General features: G+C 36.9%; 1 protein-coding gene across 1 annotated transcript in view; it reads right to left on the bottom strand.

Moving 5' to 3' along the window:
* The window catches only part of LOC132914713 (adenylate cyclase type 6), a 90,297-nt gene that overhangs the window by 11,640 nt on the left and 56,829 nt on the right, over positions 1 to 21,828 (bottom strand). The window contains exons 7-11 of the mRNA XM_060974052.1: positions 12,523 to 12,672; positions 4,925 to 5,046; positions 3,178 to 3,270; positions 2,732 to 2,878; positions 711 to 869 (exon numbers count right to left, since the gene is read on the bottom strand). Coding sequence (XP_060830035.1) covers positions 711 to 869; positions 2,732 to 2,878; positions 3,178 to 3,270; positions 4,925 to 5,046; positions 12,523 to 12,672 — 671 coding nt within the window. The remainder of the gene's footprint in view (positions 1 to 710; positions 870 to 2,731; positions 2,879 to 3,177; positions 3,271 to 4,924; positions 5,047 to 12,522; positions 12,673 to 21,828) is intronic.

Here is a 21,828-nt window from a genome sequence, read left to right as displayed (position 1 = left end):
GCCGTGAAATATACTTATTCGACAAAGATCGCGACACAAAATACAGAGGAAAAAGGGCAAGCGTAGCTGGCACGAAAATTTTGCAGAGAGTGCTATAAAAAAATGTTAAACAGTTAGGATGAAAAATTGCTAAGAATCGGACCAAAAAGGTGACCACCTTTGTCCAGATCGTATCGATGAGCCACGTTTATGTTCAAAGCGTTTTAACACAGTGCATCGATAGGTGCAAGATTTCTTCTCAATTTTTTTATCGATGTTCCAATAAAAATGTTTAATCGTTCAACGGGGCACTTTTCACTGATTTCAAAGTATCTTCTATTTATCGGTTATATTGAAAATGGCCTAACTGTGAAATTTCATTCAATTTTTACAATTATAAGAAATTGAAGTCACCAATGACCACCGTGGCAGTCAAAGTGTTTAATATTAATTAATAGCCAACGCCAATAAAATTTTCCTGCAGCTGATTTACATCGTCGTATCGCGATATTGAGATGAGGAAAAGCAATTTTGTCTTGATATTCCCGCATTCTTTCCTTCGTTCTTTATCGAGAATTTTTATTGTAAAAAGAGGGCGAAAGATTATGAAAATACGTCGTAGACCGTGTCAGAGATTCGTTTCTCCGCTGAACGTTCGCTGCAACGCGAACGAGGCTTGTCATTTGGAAATTTAGCCCCGGAAGGAAAAAGAAAATAGGGGAGAAACTCGCCCCGGTATTCCGCCGCTTTCCATGTAGTTGGCCAGGGTGACGTCGTTGCTCCAAACGTCGAACTGCCACTTCCTCAGGCCAAGAACCCCGCAATGAACTCTGCCTGTGTGTATTCCCACTCTCATGTTCACATTCACCGCACCAACCTCTCGATATAAACTGCAAAAGATTATCACCAAGTATGTTGAGAATATCATCGTGAGAATCGTATTTCGATTAACTCTTTTAAAATAAAATATCGCGATCTCTTACTGCTAATTAAAAAAAGAAAAAAGAAATCGTCACAAAGGATAACTCGTTTCTTTATGTAAATTCTGTGCAAGTTCGAATGAGAAATTATAGTATTGGGTTGGCAACTGAGTGATTGCGGATTTTGTCGTTAGGTGGTATTGGCAAAACCCGCAATCACTTAGTTGCCAATCCAATACATATAGAGCGTTCAAATGTTGCGACTTCTCTAAAATGGAATAGTACGATCTGTTACTGTGAGTTAGAGAAGATCGTAACTACAGAGGATGAGTTGTTTGCTTGAAATTATTTATATAAGAACGTGAATGAGAAATTATACTATATACAATGTGCTTCGAAAGTTCCCCTGTCTAGACCAGCATGTCAGTGAAAGTTGGTTTAACGTAAAAAAGGCAGCGAATAGAATTGTGTTTACAGTGAGAAACGAGTTAATTTTCAGTGAAAAATCGTGGTATGTAGGCTGCTTAAAAAATTCTCTAAAGTCAGATCTCGTTGGAAGCTTGTTGGAAGCTTGTTGGAAGTGAAAAGTTAATTACGATTCTTTTTCTCAACTGCGATTGTAATTCCAGTTATAGACTTCGTTTTTCCTGCGAGTGGATTAAGATATGATGGTAATAAATATGATAGATACGACGATAAAGATACGATGGTAAATTACGACATACAGGGTGTTTGAAAAATTCCTGGGCCGTTGAACGTACCATCGGAGATCCTCGTTAAAACTAAACAGAGCTTTCTTTGTATTTCTTAATCTCGTGACTACAGGTAGTTTCAAATTATACAGGTAGCTTGCATTTTCGTAGAATTATCGTTTAATAGCGTTTCCGTCGTATGATAGAAGAAATGGCGGGGCAGAAGAAGCTGGTCAGAGAAAGCGTCGTAAGAGCCGGAAACAGAGCAAACGAGTCAAAGTAGATCGTGGACTGTCGAGACGTGGATTCTCGTTATGAGACTGAAAAACATCCAGTCTTGTCAAAGGAATGATTTCCTTGGAGAATAAAAGGTTAGTCGGAGTGTGGTGGCCGTAGAAACGAACACGGTCACTCTCGAGGATTCTATAATGACGATTTATAACGAAACAGATCGTAAATTCTTTTCAGAACGAAACTCTCGAAAGAAGCTCGTATTCTATCTATTTTCCTTATAAAATCAGCTGCAGCGCAGAGATATTTCCAAGGATGTACAGCGTGCAGCGTGTTTTGTAAGAGACGCAAGTTTCTCCCTAAGGTTTAATTGCCTTTCATTGCAAAATAAATTCTCTCGACGATTTATTAACGATCTTCCCAAACATCTATTTTTCCCATCTATTGGAAAGGTGTTGGAATACAACGATATTACACGCATAGGCACAAATACTCTTACACAACACCCAAACAGGCATTTGATCAGGACACTTACACAGGTCATACTCGTTACTGTATAGAGAGTGGAGTTCAAGATATTTAAGGATCATGGGTCACTACCTGTGTCTAGTCTGAGAGTAACTGGCCAACTATCAACAATTCTTCCACACGTTGTTAATTATATCACTCGCTTATATACATCTGGTTCTGTAGTTCTGTTTAATAAACATCACTGAAAATTATTTTAACACAAACATCGTGTCTTCCACAGATTATTAATCTTAACTTTAAGATTTAATTAATTAAGACTAGCGGTGAACGTGTTAAGTCGGTGAAAAGGGAGAAGCAAGGAGGCTCGTGTGATAGGTCAGCGATTAAAGCTATAAAGAAATCGGATGCACGTAGCAATTAATAGGACAAAAGACTCACGTAATGGCGCTAATCATGTCCAAACCCATTTCCACGCAACAACGAGCGTGATCAGGTCTCGGTTCCGGAAGTCCAGAGACACAGTAATAGCAGTCGCCGAGTAGTTTGATTCGAAGACAATGGTGCTCAGCAGCCAGCGTGTCGAAGCTAACGTAACAAACAGATTACAGAATTTCCATGCGAATGACTTCTCTTTTTAATTCGTTATGTTTTACTCGTAAATCTTCGGTTTCCAAAGAAAACTAAAGCAAAGATTCGATCGAAAGGTTCTAATGTAAAATCGACAACTCGTATAGTTGTTTAACGAAAAAATATCACGAACAGTCTTGATACAAACTTTTTTAAATTATCGATTAATGAAATTCTAATAGAAAAATACATAGCATAGGAGAAATAGAAAAATGTTAAAAATAAAGGCTGAGAAAAACGATATAAAATAGACTAACCAGGCAAACAGCTTATTTAACAGCCTGACGACTTCCTCGGCGGTGCACTGATCCGACAACGAAGTGAACCCGCAGATATCAGCGAACAGGATGCTAGAAAATAGAACGAATACAATATTATATATTCTTCGGTATTATATTCTAGTCGTTATTATATCAGCATGTTAATTGGAATTCGTAAGGGTAGTGGATGTCGTGCGACTTAACGAGCGTCGAGTGGCAGATACGCGTTACCGTAACGTATAATAGACGCGTGTGTCAGTCTGGTGTGTAATAGAGTTGGATGTTCAGCTGTTTCGCCTCACTGAATACACCGTGCCAGAATTATTCAGCCAGATACGCGTGTCTATTAATTTTCACATATTTTATTAGCAATCTGATACAGTAGCCTGTCGTGTTACGCGAATTTTTATATATATGTAAACTCCCTAGAGTTCATGGGGGATAGGGACTCTTTGTTTTACGGCTAGCACGACTTTCTTTGTTTCACGAACGGAGCGACCCTCTTATGTTCTACGGACAACCATTTTTGAGAGACACTCGTTTGCCAAACGGACGGACAGAGAGCAACATCAGAGACAGACAAGATCACAGAATAATAATTTAAAATTTTGAAGACTGACAGAGAAAGATCGGTAGCTCAGGACGTTGAAAATCGATTCTGAAGAGTGGATACAGCATTGTCTGGATACTGCACAGTAGAAGAAGAGTGGTTTGAGCAGACAGACTTTTCTTCCCTCGGCAAAAGGAATTAGGTATCGGTAGATTTTTGATTGAAACTTCCGAGATGTTAATACAATTGGTCTAATATATAACGCAATATAACTGATTTCCAGAGACAGACGTCTTTCTATGAATGAAGGAACTAGCTTGGTACAAGTCTTATTTTAAATAACCGACGGGTAAATGTGTAGCGAGCCGAGTACTGTACAGTAGAATGTGATCGATTTGGTCAGTCACGTTTTCTCTTTTTTAATAGGAAACGGTGTTTGGTGGATTTTTATGGTAAATTATTACGCAATGAATACAATGGTCTGTTTATTATGCAGTAGAATATGAATGAGGTCTGTAAATAGGTTTCTTTTAAAGAAGAAGAACGGCGCGGTAGAATATGGTTGATTCTTACAGAAAGAATCCCTTGTCTTGGAAAAACTAATTGAATTCGATGAATTTGTAATGGAATACATTTAGTTAATGTATCGTACTTTAAACAAACTTCCTCCTTTGGAAAGAAGGATTTAAACTCGGTAAATTGCACGCAATATTATTTATGAATACTTCTGTTACCAATCTTACGACAAGATTGACCAAATTTCTTTTGAAATATCTTAATCTTCCAGACGAGAAGTCTCAAACCTCCAAACAAAAGCCCTCAAACTTTCAAACCTCCAAACAAAAGCTCCCAAACCTTGAAACAAAAGCTCTCGAACCTTGAAACAGAAGCTCTCGAACCTTCAAATAAAAGGTCTCAAACCTCGAAACAAAAAGTCTCAGACCTCGAAATAAAAAATCTCAAACCTCTGACCGAACTATCTCAAATCTCCAAACGTCCAATTTTAATTTCATCGAACTTAAATGCCCAAAAGGCAGTCAAACTATGCAAGAACGATCGTCAACCACGATCAAGCTGAACTTTATAACGACTCTGAATCTCTGAGATATATTTTTTTCTTTTTTTTCTTTCTTTTTTTTTTTTTTTTTTTTTTTTTTGATATCCTTGCGTCTGGATACTCGAGGCGGTACTCACCTGACGTTCTCGTGCCTTTGAATGTAAATTTTGTGAAACATGGTATCTTTCGGCTTCCCTGCGATGTCTGCCTTCATCTCCATGGCTACGTGGCGTGGCAACACGCTCAATAGAAGCCGTTCCTGCAAAAAAATCAGAGAAAATTCGTCGTCGTTCATCGCGCACAGCCTCTCGTCTACGACGTTCGAACAGCAAAGAGCAAGGGGAATGCAATTTCCTCGCATCGCACGGGAATTCATGGTCCCGTCCTCGCATACTTCGCGTAAATATCCCATGGGATTGCCAGATTAGAACCATTTTTTCCTACCATTTTCTACCTTTAACGGCTGTTGAAATATATCTATTTCCGGTATTGTTGATCGTGTAATTGGAGAAATTAAAAATTATAAATATGAAAGACATAGAAAATATTCTTTGTGAAATATCGTACACTGTGCGTACGTCGTAACGTACTTTACGTCACCCTAATTGCAAGTTATTAATATTATTGGCTTGGCAACTAAGCGATCGCAGATCTTATCATTACCATCTAACGACAAAATCCGCGATCACTTGGTTACCAACCCAATAGATATCGTTACGATACAAATCTTTCAACGAAACTGAAAGTTTATTTAAAGAAGAGAAGAGAGCATGTTGCTGGATCAGAATATTCGCCGTTTCTGTAACTTCGAGCCACCAGGCAAACGCTGTATTCTACCTATCAAGTGATTTCTGTATCTCATCTACGCTAATTGGCAGAGAGTATCAAATAAGATGTTCACACGGCAAATTCATAGTTCCCCTTTGTCAGTGTGCTGACCATTCGATCTTGTCCCAAGACACAACATTTTTCTGTGACTTTGCTGCATTCGTAAGGTGCCTAAGCCTAACACATGGCTTGTGAAGCAACGACAATTTAAGGGATTTTTCGTTTGAAGTAAACTGGGAGTTCCAGTGAAAAATTTGGATTATTCGTTCATTCGCCTGACTGATGCTACCAGGCACGGTCAAATGACCGGTTTCAAAATTGTATTAAAAATTGTACATTCATCGTTGTTTCTTTCGCTCGCCCAATTTTATGTAGATTCCTATATCGTCTGACTAGTCAGTTTCTCAGTGTTTGTCGATGTGAGAATCTACATAAAATTGGGTGAACGAAAGAAACAACGATGAATGTAGAATGTTGAATAAAATTTTGAAACCAGTCAATCGACTGGTGAAGCTTCTGATGAAGTTAGTGCTAAATATGTGGCAAGGGAACTCTTGTAATTTCTAAACTCGTAGAACTTTTTGAAGTTGCAAGCAGGCAGGTCGCTAATGAAATTTCGCGAATCCCAGGCTATCGAACGAATTGTTTCGGAGAATTCAGCGTTGCAATTTGATTGGCAAATGGAACACAGCTGGTTCGACGTCTCAATTTGCCGCTATTAACAGCAACTATTTTGAATTCCTCTTGGCACTGCTGCTAGCTGGTTACTTAACCACGTTACGTGGAAACTTGCGGCGCGTCTAATAAATCTGCGCAACCCACACACCTAATCGCACGTCATCGAAACTTTACAATGCGAACGCTGTCAAATTCGAATTTTGTTTGTCTCGACGTTCACTCTTCCATTTCCATCTGTTTCCTACGCTCGAAATTCCTATGTTTCGCCATGTTTCGATTTTTCATTTCTTTGCCTTCCAGTGTACTTGATTTTCCCTATTTTCCAATTTCCTGCCTCCGTTCCTTCCATTTCGCTGTTTCAGTTTCCCAATCTTCTCTCTTTCCATATTTTTCATACCACTGCGCTTTTTCAATGTTTCAACTCTGTTCCATTCTTCGATTCCTCCAACCTCTGCTTATCCACATCCAACCTTCTGTTCCTCGGCTTTCTACCTTCCAATCTTTTGTCAGACTTGTCACTCGCGATAATTCAGATTTTAACAGCGACAGTAACCTGTAGATTTTAGAATGTTTTCTGTTAAAAAATGCGCGTATGTGTATTTATTTATTCCACCCTATGGTTTACAGAGATTGCACTTGGTTTTACGTGCCTGAACGTAAGCAGAGCTAAAACTCAGATCGGCTGTCTATCTCTTTATCTCTCAATATTTTAACAAACTTTCTCCCCACTGACGACTTGCACCACTTCCATGATCACGGACACATGTTCCCACCCTTGTCCAGGATCTCAAATTAGTTCCGTCTGTCGCGTCCCGTCCCTAGTCACAGAAGCTCGTGTAATTTTCGCGATCAAAATGACGCTGCTGATATCGCTGCAAGGAAGCCGGTCGTCAGCTGCTTTTTTCGCTAGGCGTGGTCGAACGATTCCAATGGGATGTTTCCTTCTACCGGGTGATCCTTAAGCTCGTCGATGTATCTCGCTCATTTCGTACAAGCTATGAAATATTCAGGTCCGATGGTTACTTAGTCTGGTTTCTCTTGTTACCAAGCGCACGGATACTGTACGCGTCGTAGAATCTGAAATTACAGCGGCCCCTCATCGCGACTAATTTGACGCCGTATAAATCGATCAGCCTCTCTGCACACAACAGGTTGCGCGCACCTGTGCTGTCACGTGCGATCACCTATCGTTCGTGATCGGCCAATACACACGACCTCTTGGCCGCTATTTCCTGTTGCAAGTCACGTAACACTACCTTCCATTTCATTCTGACCAGGTGTTTGCTGGTTTCATTCCTTTGTCGCCTCGCCGTATTGGATTTCCTGGATTCTCATTAGACTTCTCCATTGCTTGATATTCTCGGCTGATTAAAATTTCCAATCGAGATCAATTCTTCTTGTCCCTTTGAACGGTTTATCGCAGGAACTTGTAGCTTCGGACGGCTACTCGGCCTTAACCGGTCAGCTGTCTCTGACGCGTATACTCGTCATGAAGAAGTGGTAGGATTTTGTGTCATGACGAGTATACTCGTCATGAAGAAGTGGCAGTACTTTGCGTTATGACGAATATACTCGTCTGGAAGCGATGGCAGTATTTTGTGTCACGACGAGTATAGTCGTCGTGAAGTGATGCCAGTATTTTGCATTACAACGAGTATGCTTGTCGTGAAGTGATGGCGGTGTTTTGTGTCACAACGAGTATTCTCGTCATGCGCGAAAAGTAGTTAGAATCTGCTGGTCAAACTATAGTTTAGCAATTGCAGTAAATCGCGGTGATAAAATTAAAAAATGATATAATTCTGATATAATTATAACAGCCACATATACTCTGTGTTTGACGAGTATACTCGTCATCTGTCGTATGTAAAGTATTCGTGCACTCTTTAGAATAGAACAATTTTCCTTAAAATTGGACCGAACGACAGGAGCTCTTTTTCGAAATGTCAAAGGAATCAGTTTGCTAAATTTTCTTACGCGTCGTTCGGTAAATTGGCCTTTCTGACTCGAAAAAAGCTCGAATCGTTTGATCCAATTCTTAAAAAGTCATTCTGTTTTTAAGAGTACGCGAATATCTTCTACATTCGGTGTAGATGGAACGTGTAATGAAAAATATATTTCATAGAACGTTTAGAGTCTGACTTTTTAATTTTCTCGGAAAGAAATTCCATCTTGAACGCGATATATCTTGTTGCAAGAGTGCTATGAAAGAACATGTCGACGATGGTTGCCAGTTTAGCAGCGTATCGGAGCATCGTGCCGAAACTGCATACCACGGAACCATAAATTTCATCGGTATACGCGAAACTCATGCAAACTGGCAGCCTTAAAATAAGAAAAATAAGGGAAACCAGGCAGTTCTAAGCAACAACGATCACGCATTGCGCTCGTTCAGGCCAGAAATGACCCACTGTTAGCCACGTGAAACTATGTTAAAATTCACAGAGGTGCAATTCTTTTCTTCGCGAATCGGTTGATCTTTCGAATAAAAATACTGTCAATTCGAAGATAAGTAGAACTTGACCTTTTCCAATGTTTTCCCGATCGTGAAATAACACCGTGACAAATTTTTCCATCGTAAAATACCTTACTAGCTTTCAGTGGTTATTTGCTCGCAAGCCAAACTTTTGTTGCGATGGAAATTTGAAAAATTGGATATTGGATGTTTGAAAGACGCAACGTTGAAAGTTAAAACTGGAAAAACGGAAATTGGGAAAGTTGATAGGCAAAGTTGGTAAATTAAGAATTGAGAAGTTACGAAATTGAAAATTTAAATGCCAAACACGAGAATCAACGAGTTAAAAAGTTGAAAAGAAAATGTAGGATCGTGTATTTGGAAATCCAAACGATAGAAATTGTGGGAAATTAGACAAATTTATTCTTCGATAATTTCTAATCGAAGTCAACCAAATTCGTATGCGTTGCAATAATATACGCACAATGTCTCTATACATACGTAGCCTTCTTAGCAAAAATTCTCACAGTACCACCAATCACCCAAAAGGAAAATAGAAAGGACAATTAATGTTGCAATTAAACTTTCCAATTGAAGTATTGGAATAGGAAAAACAACCGGTCTGACTTTAGTATTTTAGCAGGCGAGATTGAACAGCTTTCACTTGGTCATCGGTATACTTTAATTTCGTGCTGATGAAAGCTCTTCGCGAACAAACAAAATTTCATCTCGTTACGAAGAAAGTAATTCGGTTCTGTTGGTGAAAATAGCACAAATTGATCTTCTAATTCGTCTGTCTTCTCCACCAGTTTTCCTATTCCGTTTGTATCGTGGTAGAAGTATAAACCGAGGGAAACTCTATGTTGCACCGCAACGGTAGTGCTATAAATACGTAACAACACTACTATCGATAAAAATTTGTTTTCAGGGTATTTGTTCGTTGTAGCCAATCAAATTGTGCCAATTCTTCATATCACGAAAAACGAAGGAGATATTTAGGTAGCTTCTTTTAGCTGAGACACCATGTATGCTGATCGATTAGGTTCAAAATTCCTTGTCATTTAGTGGTATTTTCATGTGATTATAAAAAAGATTGATACTGTAGAATGTGGCATCTGCCAAAGAAAGGAAACTGAGAGCGTGTATGCACAAATACTTCTCATAGCTACTGTACGATATCTTTTAAGTTACTTTAGATACACTGTGTGTATCATGAAACTGAGGAATTGAAGGAAAGTTAGGTTAGAATGTTGCCATCTTGAAAAGATTTTTGATCAACATTTTTTATGCAGCAAAGAATGCTACTACCTCTACAGAGAATGTTACATTCTTTTGTAACGTTAATAAGTGTTAATAAGTAAGATTGGAAGCACTATGTGTGCCAAAGAACTCAGGAATTTTAAAGAAAACTAGGTTAGGATTTTGCTACTTTAGAAAATTCCTGGCTGAAAAATCTGATTGGAAAGGAGAATAATATCACGTACATTTGTAGTATTGGCAAGTTTGAAGGCGATACTATGTCTATCATAGAACTGAAGAATTTAAGAAAAAGCTAGGTTAGGATCTTGCTACCTTAGAAAATTCCTTGATAAAAATTTAATTGGAAAAGAGAATACTATCACGTACATGTGTAGTATTGGTAAGTATTACTACGTGTACATAGAATTGAAAAACTTAGAATTAGAAAAGTTAGAATTAAATTAGGAAATAGGTTAGAATTTTGATATCTCGGAAAGCTAGCGTGAACGTTCTTTTTACATAGGAAATTTCTAGCGATACAGCGTGAATTTGACAAAATTGCACAAATTCAAATTGAGAACGTGTTTGTTAGAGGCAAGATATCGAGCGAACGAAGCCAAGGACCGTGTGCTTGATAAACAAGAGAGCTACTAGGACAGTGGTGGATTATTATCGCGTCAGGTCACGGATGCCTGATTAAAGCATACAATGAACCTGGTCACGGCTACAATGTCCACTGGTATTATAACCGATCTCCGATAAACCATTATCTTTAGCAGACTTCCGTCAGTTGCCAGCTATTATTTCGCCTAGCTGCTAAAAATAATCTACCTGTTGTTAGGTTAACTACCTCAGAAATTAGAACCGAGTCGAATTAGAACAGAAAGTTAATTACCTTTAATTAAAGTTGAAACGTATCGAAGATAAGTAGCTATCGATGATTCTTGAAATTTCGTTTAGGAGATAAAAACGATAAGTCCGATTCGAAACTAGTTGCTCGTTTTAATATTTCTTTATAGATTTCTTTAAATAGGTTTGTTCGTAACGAGGTTAGATCGTTCAATTTTATTCGTTAGGACGTGAACTTGCACAAAAATCTGCGATCTATTTATCGCGATTTCGTTTCGAATTTTCATGTGGTTTGAACGAAGACCGACTTACTCGGTAAATTATCGAACGATTATTTACCTCTGGTCTAAAATCGCAGTAAAGTAGAAAATGTCGAGCAAATAGTTTGGTATACGTGGCTGATGACGATGATATTAATAAACAATTAGCGAAGCACATTAATTATCGAGGTGCACAGGCAGCAACAGGGCAGGTTTGATCATTAGAATTTCGTTAGTTTGCTCGATCGAAATGGCTTTGATTAAACTCGTTATTAGTAACTAGCCGATTTTCCAACCTGGTAATTTTAATGTTCCCCTTAGAATACTAAATATCGGCGTAATTGAGCAGCAATTAACGTTACTTAACGTAACGCAATTACAAAAAATTATATCCCGCATCGATACGGTTTTTATTTTCATCCCTTTGTTGTCCTATCTTTTTAATCTGTTGTCGGTTCTCTAATTTTGTATCGTGAATTTGCTGAATTTTTCGCACGGACAAATTTACAAATAGAGAAGCTTGTTTCTCGCGTAGAAAATTCGGAATCGTGTTTCGCACGATGTTCCGCAGGTGGAACGTTTAAAAATATGTAAAACAGAGATTTTATTCGCGAACATTTCCCATGGACTCCGCGCGATGCAGCTCTTTGTCAAAAAACGATTTTCGTTAAAACAAGAGATAAAAGGTTCGCTGGCGTTATGCGAATATTGTAATAATATGGTGCATCGTGTTACGGACATTGTATTAAATACTTCGCTGTGCGTTATTAACAAGTTAATTCTCAGTTAAATAACATCGTTTCACAGCGCATCGAAAGGTATTTGAATTTTAAAAATATACCTTCCCTGTCCACAAAGAAAAATTTGATAACTTTTACCTGAATGAACAATTCGGATAAAAGAACTTAAATTTGACAATTTTTTTTTATTTGCGTTTATTTTACAATCGATTCTCGTTAGAGAAGAATTTGTCAAATATCGAGGAATAGATGAACTTAAATTAGAGCTAAATTAGAGTTAGATTAAGTAAAATTAGGAATTTTTGACCATTAGAAATCCGAAGCTTCATAATCAGAAACCCGATCACCTCTTAATTGGATAAATCAACAAATTAGGGAAACTTGCAAAATTGGTAACTTTCCAATTAAAAAAATTACCAAGCTGAGCAAGTTTACAATTTGATAAAATTCCAATTAAATTTCTAAACTAGATACGTCCTTAATTTGGATAAATTTTCAAGCTGGACGAGCAGATTTTTAATTAGTTAAATTCTGAAAATCTCTACAGTCATCGATATACTAAATTCACGAGAGACTGTAGTTCCCCTTTGTCGATGGAGCTGCGATTTCTATCGTTGCGAATAAAAGTATGGTGCTTTGTCTGCACGATGGGAGAAAGATGGAATTTCATAGAATTTCGCGTACGATACCTGTTGCTGATTTTCTCTCTGTGTAGTCAATCGAGCCTCGACGCATTGCCTGGTTTCCAGGAAGGCTTGCCTCTGTGCCAGTTCACGGGGATGATGCGTCAAAACGCCTGCCATATTCGTCCCTCCTACTACCACGATAGAGCTTAACAGCTGAAATAGAAAATGGAACATTCCATAGATATTTATAGTTAGAAAGGTTAAAATTTCCAAGCTTTCATCACGTCTGTTGTATACCAAGCTACATGTATCTCATCTGTCTCATAAGCTGTTACGTCTGATCGAAAATTTGTTTGCCTGTGACGAGCAGAAAGATTCGTAATAAACGAGGCAACTGTAAATTAAACGCTTTCTCGGAGTATCGGGTTGGCAACTAAGTGATTGCGGATTTTCTCATTGGGTGGTATCGACAAAATCCGCGATCACTTAGTTGCCAACCCGTTAATTAATATACACTGACCATTACAATTTTGTCACTCGTCTCTCGAATAAACCGACACGTTCAATAGCAGCGCAACTTGTTGGCGACGACAAAATGCAGTATACGTTCGCTTCTCGATTGATACTTTCCGAGAGATTTTCAGTTTTATTGGACGGAAGTAGATTTTCTACAGATAGTGAGAATAAGCCGATTAAGAGGTTCGACATAGTCGAAGGGGCAATTTCAACAGCGGATTAGGAGATTGTAAGAGTGGGATCAAATGTGCAGCTAGAAAGAGCTTCTAAGGAGGCCGCTATCAATCCTTCCTTAAAACGTTTAGTTGATTCTCTCAAATGGAACACGAACTTGATACGATTGAAACGCGAGTCGTTCGATCGATCAAGAATTTACTCTTTTCCAAATCAAACACTGTCGAGTTTTGTTCGACAAGTCTGAGTACTCTCTTCTACACGTATTTATATATTGACTTTTCGTTTGTAAATTGGGTTTAGTTTATATATTTATGCAACAGAATTATTTTGTTTATAAATTGGGTTTAGTTTAAATATTTATGCAACTGAATGGTTACGGATTTTGTCAATACCACTTAATGGCAAAATACGCAATCACCTAGTTGCCAATAGATAGGTACATAGTGTAGTAGAAATATAGATATATTAATACGAATAAAAAATAAAAATAAAATTTTGCAAAGATGGGAATAAACGCTTACCTGACAAGTCTAAGACCTCTACAGATTTTAGATATATGTCTCTAAGATTTTAGACATCATCGAAATTAATTAATCGTTGCCTAGGAAAATTTATATAATCTAGGACCTAGACGCAGTGTCCATAAATTTTTAATTGTCGATAAGATTCGTATTGATACAGTCTAGGCTCTAAAAACAGTTGGAATTTTCCGAAAATCTCAATAAATTTTCGCTCAGTGGGACGGAAATTTAGAATTTAGAAACAGCTGGAATATTATTAAATTTTAGCGAGTCTGCAAATTTACACGGTGCAGATTTTCAAAACAGTCGAGATTCTACGAAAATCTCGACGAATTTTTCCATAGCAAATACCATATTTGCTATCTGAAATTTTATATCTGCTAGAATCTAAAGTTTAGACATACGACGTTTACTTTGCTCTTCAGAAACTCTTTAGAAGAGAAATTTCTGCTTAGAGAGTTGAGAATGTAGAGAACAGTTGGAATCTCACGAAGATCTCGGCAAATGGAAAATTTCTATAATCCAGGCTTCAAACGCTGTCAAAATTTGACAAATCATAAAAGATATAACCTAGCAAACACGAAGATGGCACCCCGCTGGGGGTAGCCACCCACATGCTATATTTTATTCTTATTTTTTTTTTCCCAATAAATAGATATAATATTTTACCAAATGTCCTTCAGGACAAATTGTAAAAACCAAAATAAACGAAAAAAAATTTTTGACAAAGATGCCCCCTAAACTTTTATCCATTCGAAATTTCACAAACATGCCAAATAATCTTTCTTTGTGGCAAATTTGTGCAGTCACGACCATTAGACACAGTCCAAATTTCACCAACATCTTGACAAATTGTTGCCTCGCAGCTATAGACGTTTCTTTACACGTTCGAAAACTTATACAACGTCGAAATACAAAAGCAAATTTGACCAGAATCTCCATAAATTTCTTCCTAACAAATTCAAAATGTCCAGTCTAAACACCATTCTAATTTCGAGGAAATTTCGCTACTCGTTCGCCTGCCGAGTATATATATGATAATAAAGGCAAGTTCACATCGAAATGGAAATCTAAAGGAAACACCACAAGTGACCAGCGCCTGTGCCGATGCTCTGGGATACATCAAAGAGGTAGGAGTTGTACGAGCGTCGAGTGTTTCCTGTTGCTAGGCCGTTACAGACATTTAATTAGCATGGGCTTTGCAATTAGTATGGGCCACTTGTATCGAGCCGTTGGTAACTTTGTAAATTCAATAAACCGTCCGGCCTTTGATCGACCCTCCCTACTTTTCGTTACGGAAACTTCCGTCTGTCCAGAGATTGACAATTTCTACAGGCTGATGAAAAAAATATATTATATTCGTGGAAGATAATTTTATCACATATTTGTCATCCTTTCGGCATCCTTCACAATGTCATTATTTTCTCCGAATCAGTTGACGATACAGAGATTTAATTAGCATATTTAATTCGGAATCGAAATGGGAGAAAAATGATACAATTGCAGAAGAGCTAACACGAACGTAATATTTTCCAACAACGAATGCATTTTTGTAATACGAATTTTATTATCGCAGTCCAAGTATGTACATATTTTCATAGTGTTCGTATATTGGGTTGGCGACTAAGTGTAGCGGCGCATGAGTCATAGCACGATGCGAACCGAGAGTGAGAGAGAGAGTTTTGCCTCGAGACATTGACACCGTCTCGATGTACGAAATGTAATAATAAAACGCCCCAAACAAAACAATATCGCCGATACGTGTAACCGTAACCGGAGTCGAATTTCAACTTTCTGGTATTCTCCCGACCAATATAAATAAACGAACACGCTCTCTAGGACAGAGAGTATCTGATATCCTTATAAGGAGTAGCATGGAGCGAGCGACGATTAAGACGTATTGTATTAACTGCATTAAGAACGATTTTTAAATACATTTGACCATAACAAGTATGTATTAACTCGTTTTACCATTTTAAACAACACGTTTAAGCATCTACCACAACGTTTTTGCGGATTTTGCCAATATCAACTAATGACAAAATCCGCAATCACTCAGTTGCCAACCCAATATACGAACACTATTGTTGAGATATGCATAATTTTCTGTGCTGGACTGGGTTAAATGCGTATTAGAGTTACTTGTGTGCGAGTATCAGTGTGTGGATACATGTATGTAAGCGTCAGAGGGCGTCCACGTCTTTGTTAGGACAAAAGACGATTGGCTGTAGGTTAGAAGCATCTGGAAGCGTCGGTTAGCAGTCGAGTGCTGAGACACGTGCAAGTGTGAATCGATGAATATATGAGAAATCGTTTATCAAATAAATATATTATTATTTTAATATTAATTCTCAGTGTATATTCAGTGTTCCTAAAACATTATTTCGGTACCAAAGATCCACAATTCTCAACAACTATAAAGGTATGTACCCAATACAATGTTCTTTATTTCTTTATTGCACCCAGTGAATTCCGATGAAGTGAATCGAGTATGAAAAATGAAAAATGATATTTGTTAGGAATAGATAGAAAGTAAACGTAATTGTTATCGCTGAAGGCGTTTGCCACTGTCGTCGTATTTTTTAAATTACTAGTCGTCGTTGTCGCTATAGTTTCCCAGAGGAAAGCTAACGATCGATGAAATTCAAAATCGTAGGATTAAAACGTTGGAAAGAGCCGTAAGTTAGGCTAAAACGTTAGGATCCGAGGTGAAAGTACAGCTGGCTGGATTTTTGTGTTATCGAAGTTTCCTACGAATTGAAGTTTCTCGACGAGTGAATATAAAATATAATACGGTTGAAACTGGCACTAAAGAAGTTTCCTGATGGCGAAACTTATTTCAGACGATCGCTGGTCAGACGAATCGATCTGCGACAACCACCTGTAGCATCGCTGCAATCTCTTACATGTGCTGTCTGCTTCGCTTTCCAACAAATTTTACCGCTTTCTTCTTCCCTCTTTTTCACGTTTTTAGATTTTTTCTTTTTTTTTTTTTTGTACGCATAAAAGCAACCTGTACCGCGTGTGTCCCATTTAAACACACAGTTTACTCGTTGTTTTCAGTTTCCAACAAATAAAAACAGCAATTCTCGCTCGTACCTCCTAAACGTCCAAAGAAGTAAATCGGTTTATCTGTTTTATCGTGCAGCGTGAAATTGATGGAACGGTCGAGTGTAAAAAAATATTGTAGAATTTTTCGAGCAATATTTCTCTACGTATTTACAGGGTGCTTTTTTTCGCACGATTCCACGCTTTCTCGTGAAATATGTGCACGAACGAATTTCATTTTTCAGATGGAAAGCTTTAACGCTGTTATATTATGTTATACGCTAACTTGTCAAAGACCGAGCATCGGTTTGTCGTAATTTACAGATACTTCAGCTCGCTTCAATTTCATAGAAATTTATTGGGTTGGCAACTAAGTGATTGCGGATTTTGTCATTAGATGTAATTACAAAATCCGCAATCACTTAGTTGCCAATCCAATAAACGAAAGACACAGTGATGCGAAGGTCGTTGATAGTCGAATTTCCTTGGAATTTCTTTTTTTTTAGGGCAATTAAATATTAAAACAGAAAATTCGCGAATGTAAATGAGTTATCTCGTTTTTTTTAACATCAAATTGAAAATTGTCTGCCCTCGGCAACGTGAAATTGCAATTCCCTTGCAATTTGTTTCACGTAAATTTTCATTGGCTATCGTTTCAAAGATCTTTTTATTTCCACGTTCTCGATGTTACAAATTGTAACATTTTCTCCAATATTTAAAATTCCTAACTATCCATCGAATCTTCCGCAACGATTAATTTTTAGCCCAAATTTATTGCACCTTTTTTTTATTTTTAATAAAACGTAGCTCATATTTCGAAAATTAATCGCACGGTAGAAAATGCGGGGAAAATTCAAATTTGTAGATTAATCTGTCTCAACTTCGCTGTCAATCGGACAATCTGATTATTATACTAAAAATTGATAATTGTAATAAAAATTGACAAAAATTGATAACTAGCTATTGCACTAAAGATTAACGGACCAACTCTTATTATTTGTGAAATTATTTCACTTTGGAATATCCTTCCTTCGGAAATTTTCTTCGTCTAAAATTTTACTTTCAAATTTCCCTCCACCGCGTTCCTTTAATTCTCATATGAAAAACCAATGTATTATCCACCCTGTATGAATAAAAAATTAGGGAAGAAGGAAAATGGAAGGTTTGACTTGAATTAAAGAAAATGTGTAATAAACCGATCGGAATTTGCAAGTCAAATTTGGACACTTAACGCGGTTAGACACCTTGGCAACATGTTAGAAGAAGCTTGGCAACATGTTGCGCGGCGCAACTTGCGGGTTAGAGGCGCGTGAAATAATCTGCTGATATTTCGAGAATGGCGGCAGAAGCAAAGTGAATTTCACATGGCGTGCGTCTAACTTAGCTGGTGTCAAAGGTGATTGTTAATTGGAAAATCGTCTGATCAACCTGTTCGTCCCCAGGTAGGCGAAACTTTGCGAATTTTTGGATTAAAATGGAAAAGAAAAAACGAAGGAGGGAGCGATATTTTGTAATTCGATTAAAAAAAGTAACTTTGAAAATTGAATAAGATAAATTGCATGGAAGATAAAATAAAATTTGCTAAGCTACCATCTTTGAATCGTTTGAAGATCAAAAGGAAAGAAACTTGAAATTTTGCAAAATTTCAAAATGATAGTTTTCGAGAGGAAAGTTACCAAAGCGAGGACATTTGTAAATAACGAAATTCCGAAGCAAAAGATTTCCAAGCAACTGATCGCTCGTCTGGAAGTATTTTTAAAATGAAAGAAATTTCAAATTTGCGAAAATTTCGAAATAACGTAATTCTCGAATAAAAAGCTTCCGAGGTAAAGAAATTTCAAAGTAGAAAGCTACGAAGTAAGAAAATTTCGAAATATTTCGAACCAGCTAATTAACCATCCTAAGATCTTCGTAAAGTCAAAAAGAAACAAAATCCAAGTTTCAAGAATTTCAAAGTAAAATAATTTCAAAGTAAAAAGCTTTCAAGATAACAACATATTCCTCGTGGAAAATGTTTCAAATGAACCAATCAACCAGCCAGAAATCTTCTTAAAAGGCAACAAAATTTCTAATGAACAATTTTTCGATAAAATAATTTCCAGGTGGAAATTTTTCGGTACGATAAAATTGCAAAATAAAATAGAGAAGATATAAATAAAAAATAAAAAAGAGAAAGATATTTCACTGAGAAATGCATTAACTCGTAGCAGAGAAAGAGTCGAACAATCCTGCGGAATTGTTGCAAATGGATTGACAAAAACAAGTCTTTTCTCCGACAAATTGAATTCGATGGATGCATTAAATCGTGTGCAGTCGTAACGTTTTAATAAAGTCGGTAATATTTCATTAAATCGGCCAATTGAATTACAGCGGAAGAGCTTCGGCCGGAGATGAAGCTGGAAATTGCGTGGCAAAGTGTTTGCACGATTTTAGGGCTGTGTGAAATTAGTCGCCCACCTCACGGGATTAACCAGCTCGGTGTTAACTGTAAACGGGCGTTTAATGTCATAAAAATGTCGTTTATCGCGTCGTCAAGCATCTACAGCTGGTTATTAATCGGACCAGATACGATACGTACGTACTTGCCGATAATAACGATTTTCCGATAAACTAGAGTTAGTTAGAATGTTATAAAAGTTAGTATGAAATGGAGCAAAAGATATTGATCGGAGCAAATTGTTGTTTGAATAATTCGATCTTCTTATGGTTCGTCGATAACAAATTCTGCGAAATGTTACGAAATATTTGACGAGGTTTTTTTTTTTTTCATTGTCGTGGAATTTTTCTATCATAAAAGGGAATTAGTTTGCGTAGAAAAAAAAAAGACGTGGGATGAAACGGCTCGAATAATCTGAGCGAGCGTAATAATAATTGTACGAAGCGGATGGAAAAGGTAAAGATATTTTTAATTATCCCTGCGATGTAGCTGGTAATAATATTAACATTTATCGGAAACAGCGTGTCACTGGATTTTCGAAAATTCCCAGCAAGCAGAGAACTTTCGTGTTTTATCGTCGAAATGAATTTTCCGCCACTTTCGAGAACGATTTCCGAAGTATTAGGTTGGCAACTAAGTGATTGCGGTTTTTGTCATTAGGTGGTATTGGCAAATCCGCAATCACTTAGTTGCCAACCCAATAAAGTCGAGGGAAACGTTTCGGAGGAAAGTCCGAGACGAATTGTTGGAAATAAATTTTCAGAGAAGATATCGACAAGGAGATAAAAAAAATGTTGGTCGGAGATAAAATCTCCAAAGAGGAATTGCCAAAGTTGGAGAGATATGATAAAATTTGGATAATATTCGAAGGGAAATGAAAATGTTAAAAACGGAAATTTGATATAAATTGCTGGGACAAAAATTCGGGGCGAAATAGCCAGAAAAAAATACTAAACGTATTTTGAAATAGAAAATTCAACTTGACGATATAAAATTTTCTGCTTTCATAAAAGTAATAAATGATTAAATATAATTCTCCTTCGTACAAGTATAAAATTAATTTTTCAAAATATTTGTAGAACTTTTACGAAGATTACGATCAGACAGCGGAAGTTAAATTTCCTGGTAACCCTGTGGCTCTGTCGACTTCCTTCCCGACCATATTTCCGGCTAGGCTCGACCAATAGAAATGTTGCGCTGAAAACGGCAATTGAATTTTCCGGTTCAAGCGGCCGACGATATCACGATTTTCCCTTTTCACGACTTCTACGAAAACGTTTCCCTCCTCCTCGTTTACACTTCTCCATGAAAAATTCCATAGGGAAACATCGTTCACCTACTCCAATTGAAACATTCGAGAAATTCCGTTTTTCAAATAATACACACATATCGAGAAAATTGAGATTCGTTGAAAATTGAAAGTGGAAATGTTTTATAGTTTGCAAAATATCGAGCTCATTTTATATTTTATATTCATTCTTCCAAATATTTAAGCTGTTTTATATTCCTTTTATATTCTACGATATATTTAAAATATGTTGTATTCATTTTATAGTTTACAAAATATTTAAATTATTTTATCTCCATTTCATATTCTGTAATATATTAAAAATATTTTGTGTTCGATTTGTACTTTACAAAATATTTAAACTATTTTATATTTATTTTATACGTTTCAAAATATTTCAGCTGTTATACAATTCATTTCATGTTTTCAAAATATTCGTACTATTTTATATTCACGTGACATTCTCCAATATATTAAAAATATTTTTCAGTGATTTTATAGTCTAGGAATTATTTAAAATGTTTTATATACGTTCTTCGCTTTATATCCCATATTCGTCATACCATACCGTTTATTATAATTGTTGACGATATAGCGATTTTCATTCTATCGTTTTTCCCCGACTAATTCTTCTTCGATAGTTTCAAAAGGAATTCCAAAACTTCGAAATATGCGTATGCCTCGCAGTGGTAGTTTTACGAAACGCGATGTCCCATTTTAATATCAACTCGTGATTCGAAATCCGAAAGGCTGTTTACAACAACAACGACATATTGAATTTCACGTTAATTAAAGGAACGATTCGTTGTGGTTTCCTATCTATCGCTGCTGTTGATTAATCATCGTATATCATTGAGCAGCAGAGTGCCAATAACCACTACAAACTCAAATATATCATTCTGCCTCGTTTTCATTAAAACGTTCCATCTAGTAACTTCCCTTCGCTAGAGAGAAGAATTCTAGTGATTTACGTCAATCACTGAGCGGCCATGTCAAACGCTTGCCGCGGGTTAGCTACCTTTTCGTTCAAACATTAATGTGCCAATTTGCTTTTATCATAATTACTTGGTCTTTTTTTTCTTTTTATTCCATTCTTCTCTTTTGAATGTAGAAAATTTTAACGCGATGGATAAAATTCAGAGATTAAAACCGCGTTATTATTATCGTTATCGATGTTTCGAAATACGAGGGAAATTTGAATCGAGCGATAATCGCATTGTTCGTTTCTATGTACCTTTTTTCCATCTAGAAAGTTTCCAATTCGACGATAATTTCGAGATAAAAACAGTATTATTGTTATTATTATTAACGTTTGAAAAGACGACGATTTAAATCGAGCGATGATGGAATATTTATTTATTCCTATGTGTTGCTTTTTTTAT

This window comes from Bombus pascuorum, chromosome 15, assembly GCF_905332965.1.
Source record: "Bombus pascuorum chromosome 15, iyBomPasc1.1, whole genome shotgun sequence".
Classification (NCBI taxonomy): domain Eukaryota; kingdom Metazoa; phylum Arthropoda; class Insecta; order Hymenoptera; family Apidae; genus Bombus; species Bombus pascuorum.
This window is presented reverse-complemented; position numbering and strand designations above follow the sequence as displayed.